General features: G+C 37.8%; 3 protein-coding genes across 3 annotated transcripts; 1 reads left to right on the plus strand and 2 right to left on the minus strand.

Moving 5' to 3' along the window:
- Positions 1 to 287: 287 nt before the first annotated feature.
- On the plus strand, positions 288 to 2,765 carry LOC117315105. The gene is made up of 3 exons (XM_033869251.1): positions 288 to 816; positions 2,058 to 2,276; positions 2,735 to 2,765. The coding sequence occupies exons 1-3, from the start codon at positions 593 to 595 to the stop codon at positions 2,763 to 2,765; spliced, it is 474 nt and encodes a 157-aa protein (XP_033725142.1). The 5' UTR covers positions 288 to 592.
- On the minus strand, positions 1,889 to 4,086 carry LOC117315024. Its single transcript, XM_033869155.1, has 3 exons — positions 3,712 to 4,086; positions 3,316 to 3,464; positions 1,889 to 2,944 (listed from the first exon to the last, which is right to left on the minus strand). The coding sequence occupies exons 1-3, from the start codon at positions 3,744 to 3,746 to the stop codon at positions 2,775 to 2,777; spliced, it is 354 nt and encodes a 117-aa protein (XP_033725046.1). The 5' UTR covers positions 3,747 to 4,086; the 3' UTR covers positions 1,889 to 2,774.
- A 59-nt stretch (positions 4,087 to 4,145) lies between these two features.
- LOC117315468 lies at positions 4,146 to 4,767 on the minus strand. Its single transcript, XM_033869666.1, has 2 exons — positions 4,670 to 4,767; positions 4,146 to 4,422 (listed from the first exon to the last, which is right to left on the minus strand). Exons 1-2 carry the CDS (start codon positions 4,758 to 4,760, stop codon positions 4,148 to 4,150), a joined length of 366 nt encoding a protein of 121 aa, XP_033725557.1. The 5' UTR covers positions 4,761 to 4,767; the 3' UTR covers positions 4,146 to 4,147.
- Positions 4,768 to 8,870: the final 4,103 nt, after the last annotated feature.

Here is an 8,870-nt window from a genome sequence, read left to right on the forward strand (position 1 = left end):
TGTTTGGGTTACTTCCCTTGGATTGGTGCTGCTACGCCGCTTTGTTATTGTTGTTAAACTTGTGGTACTTGATAGTTTCGTATGTATTTATTTGAAGTAGTAAGAGCTTCGTATTTAGAATGGGTTTACGCACTTCGCTCATGTTAGCAGCAGAGCACTGTACTATATAACGCAACCAAATTGCAACGCCTGAAAGTTGGTCGTAAATATATAGCGCTGGCTTAGGTAAATGTATACACATGGTCAGTAATAGTCAGTGGTCACTTTAATTAGAAGGGACGGTATAGGACATAGACACGCCCACAATTTAGGGTTAAGTGAGATGATTGGCCAATAGATCGCATCTTCATCCTTACATATTAATGAAGCCTTAAAGTGTTAGTGTAGTGTAGAATAATAAAAAAAAGTCAACAATGTATCTGATCTCAATACAAAAATGTCGAAAACCGCATGCAAATTGACCCACTGGGGACGACGGTATAGCCTGTCAATCATCGCTGTTTGCACCTGTCGGTAAAAGCCAATCAGGACGTGGCTAATATGTGTGTAGTCGTACACACGGAATCGTGACGTCACACGGTGAACACTCAAGATGGAAGCTTACAGCGATTACACTAGCGACGGGTCAGAAGCAAGACGCGATTCATTTTCCGATACAGATTGCGATTTGAATATGGGATATTACTCTTCGGATGTCGAACCAGACCATTCAGAAGGGATACGACAGTATCAGTTTGAACCAGAAGTTGGAAGCGACGAAGATCTCGAGAATGATCCGCCACCGGCAACCGAAGACCGCTTGGGGTCGACCGACTGGTAAGACACGTACAATGTCGAATTAGTTATTGATGAATATAGAATGTATATTGAAATTACATGTTTTGATTTATTTGTCTCTTTTCGTTAATGTGTAAGACATCGAAGCATATGGTATATTTACGGTCGATTATTCATATTCGACAGGTTATAGGGAAATGAACAACAGGACATTTGTAAATCGGTCACGTTATAGCTAGGCCTATCTTGACGAAATTTCAATGATTTTGTACGCCTTCACATTTGCTTTTCTTATCCTAAATTAGACTCTTTTTAAACTTCGGAAAACACCACCATTTCGCATAGGAATTACCCCACATATATGTATATATATCACCAGAGGCAAACAAATATTGGTAGTTCTCCGTGACCGTGGCCGACTATAAATTGGCTGGCGTATTTAACTTTAGTAAGTACGATAAAAAATATACTGTATAAAAGTTCATTTGTTTTTCCAGTTGTCATCAGTATAGGGACATAATTTTCTTTCGATGAGAATATGCATAAAATACCCTCTAAACTACAGGTCAAGTCTTTCCTCAATCTAATTCTATATGATCATACCATTTAAACGTTTTTCCTAATGTTGTTGATAAGCCAATTTCATCAAAACTTTTACGCTGAAAGGTAGTATATTACGCTGAAAGGTAGTATATTACGCTGAAAGGTAGTATATTACGCTGAAAGGTAGTATATTAACTACATGAATGTTCACTACATGATTTTTATATATGTGTATAAACGATGAAGGTGCCACGGGTTTAATTTTAATGCTAATTTTATTTCTTTTCATAAGGGATGTATGTGTACATAGTAATTTACATGGGGATTTTCTGTTTTTTTTTCTTTATTGACACCCAAAACATCAATTAATACAATCATGAATGAACTCAGGGGGAGTAATTGAAAAGGTTGAACATTTTGCATAAAGACTTCTGACAGAAAGTGTAGTGATCATTTTATATGGATATGACATATAGACAATGTTTGTCAGTCTATCTCCAACTTCAGCTCTGATAATATTACGCGACAAAATTAATGCCAAGGGAAAATCAAACAAAAACAAAGAATATCGATTTGTTGTCATATTTATGTTTCCATTGTTGTGGCAGTTAACCTGCACTATAAAGCACCAATTTAGTTACAAATATTCAAAACCTCATTGGCCTGTATACATTACACATTACAATTTTCATATACAATATATTTTGACACTTATTGAAGATAAATTTCATTTATAGGTGCCAATGTGAAAACTGTCACGAGATGCCAACAGCTACAGAATGCATCTGCTGTGCTGAAATATTGCAGATTCAACACATCAGAGACGAAATCCCAGATTTGAAATGCATCACACAACATCCTGGATTTGCTCCAGTCTGCCTGAATGTCTTTGTGCTACGGACAGCATACCATGCATTTAGACAACACCACAATGGCAACATACCAGAAAGTCCAGCGTAAGTAGCTATCACTTTATGATTATCTGTTATAAACTGTATCATGCTCGCAAATATTAATAAAAATATAGCACTTGTATTTCCTTGGCCATGTTCATTAGTTGGTTGACTCCAAAGATAAGACATGACACCCCAAACTATCTTGAAAAACAATGGAGCCCACCAGTAGCACCCAATGAAAATTATGTCATTGATCTACTGCAGTAAAACATTACACTACTTTAGTATGAAATATTGTACTAAATTAGTAATTTTAACAAACTAATACTGATGCTATCAGTCTAACGTACAACTTTGTACATCTATATAATAAGTGTCTAATTTTCCTAGGCGATATAGGTACACTGCATACAGACAGCTTGTTCGGTGGTGTTTGGGTTTTCTTGGGAGGAATGTTCGAGTCCCACTTCCTGCCTGTGCAGTGCATGTCATAAGACAGACTTTCCCATGTCCTGCAGGAGAAATAGTGACTGGCTTCAACTATGGTGATGAGTGACTTCATTCACAAGAGAAACGGGACTGTAGTGAAGCAATAGCTTCCTGTTTTGATGGACGGCAAAATGTACTGCAAAATGCAGGAGGGGGATCCAAAAGGCTGTCCTGTGAGTTCTTCATGGTGGTGGTTTTCACCCTTTCCAGTGTGCTTTGTAACAGCTCATGAACATAACCTGTAAATAAAGATGGGTAAAAAATTAAGATTGTTTCATCATTTGTTTAGTGCCCAATGATAAAAAACTCCTTGTCACATAAGGAATGTTGTATATTGATGCATTTGGTTGCAGATTATGGCAAAAGAGAAAAACAGAGATACAAAAATAAATTTGCAATCGGTGTAACATAACCAAACTAATTAATAGAGCCCAGTATAGCAATACATTTCCCACCTGTTACATATTGTTAGAATTCTGAAGAACATTGCTTCAAGTAAAAGCTAAATGTTTCATCATGTTTTAAAAAGATGCCAGATTTGACTGTGACCTTTGAATAAAATGACCTTGACATTTGACCTCCATTAGTATTTTTGTGTCAGTATACTTACTGTATGTTGGCTCTGTCTTCACTTCACGGACAGTGTAGTCTCCTTTCTTGTGGTTGGGGGAAACAATATTTATCAGTGTAGTACCATCTTTGGTGACAGCAGAGTCCCTCCCTCTATTTTCATTAAAATGAAGTGCAGCAAGTAGAAGTCTGCAAGATTAAAATATAAATGCAAATTTGATAATTGCACTAGAGGAGGTTTCATTTTTATGTCACAAAGAATCAAGATGGTGTTTTCTTACTTTATTGCAGATGCAATTTGACTTTGATTTTATATAACACAATTTATTTTTCCGATATGATTAATTAGTGGCATTTATTCAGAATGTCACATGAAAGATCGTGTTCCTGTTGTGATTTACGGATGAAAGTATTGTACAACAAATGTCAACCTTACCTGCACACCATTCCGTAATAGGAGAATCCATGCATTTTCGGTGCAAAATTACTGAATGGTAACCTTCTAATTATGATGTTTGCTGGTTGGTGGAAAGCATGGGGATGTCAATTTTCATCTGACGGTTCCCCAGGATTGGCAGCAAATTCTCCAAACTTTTAGTTCCTGTAAAATAGATCATTTGGATTAAAACAAAATCTAATAATAACAATAATCAATGCAATCAAGAAAGGAAGGTGTCCAATTTTCATCATAATTGAAAGTGCAATTGTGTAATCTATATATATTTTTACATGCATACCGGTAATTTCCTTGTCATATATAGGTAAGACCATTAAAATAGATCAATCATGAATTATAAATGCTTTCAACATGCCGTTCCATTTGATAAAAAAAATGTCCATTAGATAATAACAATGCAAAATGCACTTATTTCTTAAACATCATTCATACCTGGCTTCAGCCACCTCTTCCTTCTTTCCTGTCCTGCAAGATCTGGATGCAGACATTTTGGAAATAGCTCACCATGACCCTCGTGGATATTTTGGATGTGGTTCTCTAATGACCGCCACTTCTGCATCATTAGATCTGCATCTGCATCAGGTGTAGATGCAGCAACCCAGTACAGATGGTTGGTAATGCTCTTGATCCAACTGCTTAGTTCCCCACAGTCCTTCTCCTTTGAAAGAGCTAATACTTTCTTCTTTAGTCCTGAAAACAATTATATAGCAAAAAATAGAAACTGTTGTCTGTCATGTAATATGGCTATGTTATAATTATAATATTGTAAAACAACTGTGCAAATAATATCTTCATTCATATGACATTGCACAGTATTGTCCATCTGAAGAAAACATTTAGCCTAATATAACTATACCAGCCCTGTCTTATTTCAATTTATTTGGATGTAAAATTTATTTAGACAATACACATTTCAACACATTTATGTCACAATTACCTTTAGCAACATGCCACACATCAACACAGTGCTTGGTGTCGGTCATATTTTCCCTCCCCCAGTAACGTATTTGGAAATTCAGGTAATTCATCAGTTATACCCATTGTCTCTACTATAAATGAAATAATTTAATCTTGAACAGCCATTTAAAATAATTCTGAAATGGTGAGACATTTATATTTAATTCTGTTTTATGAATATTGCAACTCAAATAGTTTGTTAAAAAAACTAATTATAGATTTTTTTTACATGTTACAATACTTTAAAAAAAAAGCATGACATATTGCATAGAATATTTGTTCGTAAAGTATTGAAAAATGAGTGGAAGATCTAGGCCAACAGCACTCGGTCTACATACAGTAGGGCCTATAAAAAGTATACGGCCCCAAAACATTTGTGATAATATGAGCGACGAGAGTGGTCTTTCGACATACTCAAATGGTACATACCCGTCTATTTTCCCGTTTCACGAATGCAGATCTTGGTGTTTTTGACTTTGGGGGTTGATGCACATAACGGTGTCAACAGCACAGCATCTGGCCCCGGGGATTCAACCTGGATCGTTGGGATGGCATCGGGGTTGAGTTTCTTTTTCTTAGGAGGAGTTCGTCCCAGAGATTGAAGAATTGAATACTTCTGGGGATATGATCCAATTTCGAAGTGTTTTTCACAAACAGCCGAGTATTTTGTTGGTCCATCCCACTTGTCTCTTTCTTCATTTTTTCATTTTTTGCACATCTCGGGTCTGTCCAGCGGAAACAAATGCAGCGCAACTCCATCGCCGTACGTATTGGAACATCCATATACCATACACCGCTTACCTACACTCCGCTTCTTAATAACATCTGACATTGTTCTAAAATCACAACCTGATCACATTTAACGCCGTGTGGAATTTAGTCTGGTCTTCTCGCTTCGAGTATAAAAATCAATATGCGGAGCGGTGCGCAGTCCGTACAGGTGTGTTTTTGAAATAACATCAAATATCTCGATAAATATCAACTTTTCGAATATCGCACTTGCTGTAAAGATTTTATTATTTTCTATATATTTTAAATAACAAAAATACCCCAGTGTTACACTGACACTTTAAGGGGTATAAAAAGAGGTGCGCGATTAGCATAGAGAGTTCTCCTTGGGTTATACTAAAACGGACTTGAGTGCCGTCCTGTTATTAGTCAAACATGTAGTAGTTACAAATCTTGGATTATGTGATCATGTGTGCGAACTTATAGACTTGTGTGAATGTGCCCGGGCAATCGTGTGAACTATATGGATGGAGTGTGAATGAACGATTTTGATGTACGATGCAGATTACTATGGATGTACTTTGCTTCATAACGTTGATGATACTGTTTTTGAATAAAACTGTGAACTCTATATCTGTTGTCAAGTTATGTTTATCTCAGCCACAAACATCCCAAAAAGAACTTACGTTTATACGTTACAAAAGTGTAACACTAGTCTTGAGTGTTAAGTATGCAAGAGTTAAGTCCCCTGTACTGTACTGTGTTGTCTACGTCACATCATGAATAACATAGTTCCAATCGTAATGGCAGCCGTTCATCCTGTAACACCACATGGTGTCAGAAGAAACTAGAAAATGCACAGGTTAAAACCACCAAATGAACTCCAGTTCGCAGGAAATTTGTCAGAAAACTGGCGGCGGTTCAAACAAGCCTACGATATATATGAAATAGCGGCTTAAATGGATGCAAAGGATGAAAAGGTACGTGCGTTCCTGCCGCGCATGATGTGTACAAAACGTTCGCGCTCGATAACGATGATTACAACACAAAGCTTGATAAGAAATGTGAACAATTCGAATCTTATTGCAATCCTCGTAAGAATATTACATACGAACGGCACGTATTCTTCACCCGTAGTATGAGAGATGGAAAAAAATAGATGCATACATCACAGACCTCAAAACTAAAGCTAAGAGCTGCGAGTTCTACACCCTGCAAGACAGTCTGATAAGACAGAATCATATGTGGTATCAGAAATATACATTTGAGAGAAACACTGCTAAGGGAAAAAGATCTAACGCTAGACAGATGTGTTGAATTCTGCAGAGCTTCAGAGGCCAGCGAGATGCAAATTAAAGAGCTGGGAAAATCTCAAGGGTCTAAAAGTGTGCATGACATCAAACAAAACATGCGCCCACCTTCTAAGAAGAACAAGAAATTTGTCCAAGAAATAAACCCCAGTCCTCAAACCAGAAATATGAAAATGACAAACAGCAGAAAAGATTCAAGTGTAAAAAATGTGGTCTTTCCCATGCACCAAGGAACTGTCCTGCTTATGACAAATCGTGTCTTAACTGTAATGGTATGAACCACTTCGGGGAAATGTGTAGGAAACAAGTTAACGCATTATACGCTGAAAGTGACAGTGATGGATATGAAAACACACAGTTTGTAGGCATGGTACGTAAAGCTGAGTCGACGAGCAGAGACACAGAGTGGCATGTGAAAACAAAAATAAACGAACAAAAAACAACATTCAAATTAGACACAGGCGCGGCGTGCAATGTAATACCTCTAAATGTTGCACAACAGCTGACCATTAAGGACATCAAAGCAACAAAAACAAAGTTGTTATCTTATTCTGGGCACAGGATTAAAACTGTTGGCAAGAAAGACAGCTATGGAACACAAAGGGAAGTTCCATGTGGCAACATTTAACATTGTCAAATCAAGATTCATGCCAGTACTAGGGTTGGAAAACTGTGTCGAGATGGATCTCATACAACGACTATACGCTATACAAAAAGACACCAAAGACACGCACACCTGTTGAAAGATATAAGCATCTATTCTCAGGATGAGGATCTCTCCCGGGAGAATACAAGATCAATGTTGACGAGACCATTCCGACTGTTGTATCCTCACAGGAAAAGTCCACACATGCTTACACAACAGGTAAAGGGGGAGTTACAACGAATGGAAGAGCAAGGTGTCATAACCAAAGTCAAAGTTTAGTTCGTTTGTGTAAAACGGGAACATTTCCTCATGAAAACAGTGGAGGAAATAGCTGCTAAATTACAGGATGCAAAATTATTTACAAAACTGGACGCATCCCAAGGCTTTTTTTTCACATCAAATTAGCCGAAGAAAGCACATGGTTGATAACATTTAACACCCCATTTACCATTCGGTATAAATTCAGCCAGTGATGTATTTCAGAGAGCAACAAGTCAAATATTTGAAAACCTACCCGGCTGTGAGGTCATCCTGGATAATAATCTCATTTGGGGAAAAGATGAAGATGAGTTGAACACAACACTGGAAACTGTTCTACAAAAGGCAGAGGAAGTTGATTTAAGATTCAACAAGGACATATGAAAATTCATCCAAGACGAAGTTGACTATGTTGGACATACATTTGGGTCAAACGGTCTTAAACCAAATAAAGCCAGAATCGAGGCAATCTTGAAAATGCCCGAGCCCAGTGACGTCAAGGGTCTACAGAGACTATTAGGTATGGTGAATTACCTTCAGAAATTTATTTCTGACCTAGCCACAGTAAACGCTCCACTACATGAACTTTTAAAGAAAGACATTTCGTGGCACTGGGATCAGAAACACCAACAAGCGTTTCAGCGTTTAAAGGAGCCGATATCACAAGCACCAGTACTCCAATATTATAACCAAAACGAGGAGGTTACAGTGTAAGTAGATGCGACATCGAAAGGATTGGGAGCATGCCTCATACAAAATGGCAAACCGATTGCATTTAAAATTAGAACTGCGAAATACACCAATCTCGGGTGTAGGGCTGTCACCAGTGGAAATATTGGTGGGACAGAAAACAAGGTCAATGGTTCCCATTACGGAATCATTGTTGAAGCCTAGAGACAGATCTCACAAGCTTATACGTAGATGCCTAGAGGAAAACCAGGGGAAAAAGAAGCAAACCTACAATGTTGGAGTTTAAAAAATGTCGAGAATACAACCCAATGAGCATGTAAGGATGCTCACAGGGAAAACATGGACACCTACAAAGTGAAGGTCGGACCTATAGGGAGAACAGGAGAGACATTCTCAAAACTCGCGATAACTTCTGTGATGAACAATTCAACCAACATCCGTACGCGTATACAAACATTCCCGTAGCGCAAACACTATCTCACATGCTAAACGAGGTGTTACCGCGAGAACGCGATGCGAATCAACATGAACAGTTTCGTTCAAATGGA

Source organism: Pecten maximus, chromosome 17, assembly GCF_902652985.1.
Source record: "Pecten maximus chromosome 17, xPecMax1.1, whole genome shotgun sequence".
NCBI lineage: Eukaryota > Metazoa > Mollusca > Bivalvia > Pectinida > Pectinidae > Pecten > Pecten maximus.

What these genes read in the sequence shown, in the direction of transcription:
- LOC117315105 (XM_033869251.1), top strand. Translation starts at nt 593, where the DNA reads ATGGAAGCTTACAGCGATTACACTAGCGACGGGTCAGAAGCAAGACGC. An exon ending in CGCTTGGGGTCGACCGACTG is followed by an intron (nt 817 to 2,057) that starts GTAAGACACGTA and finishes TTTCATTTATAG; the next exon opens with GTGCCAATGTGAAAACTGTC. An exon ending in AACATACCAGAAAGTCCAGC is followed by an intron (nt 2,277 to 2,734) that starts GTAAGTAGCTAT and finishes CATGTCCTGCAG; the next exon opens with GAGAAATAGTGACTGGCTTC.
- LOC117315024 (XM_033869155.1), bottom strand. Translation starts at nt 3,746, where the DNA reads ATGCATGGATTCTCCTATTACGGAATGGTGTGCAG. An exon ending in TATTACGGAATGGTGTGCAG is followed by an intron (nt 3,465 to 3,711) that starts GTAAGGTTGACA and finishes TTAATCTTGCAG; the next exon opens with ACTTCTACTTGCTGCACTTC. An exon ending in GAAGACAGAGCCAACATACA is followed by an intron (nt 2,945 to 3,315) that starts GTAAGTATACTG and finishes CTTTATTTACAG; the next exon opens with GTTATGTTCATGAGCTGTTA.
- LOC117315468 (XM_033869666.1), bottom strand. Translation starts at nt 4,760, where the DNA reads ATGAATTACCTGAATTTCCAAATACGTTACTGGGGGAGGGAAAATATG. An exon ending in TGTGTGGCATGTTGCTAAAG is followed by an intron (nt 4,423 to 4,669) that starts GTAATTGTGACA and finishes AATTGTTTTCAG; the next exon opens with GACTAAAGAAGAAAGTATTA.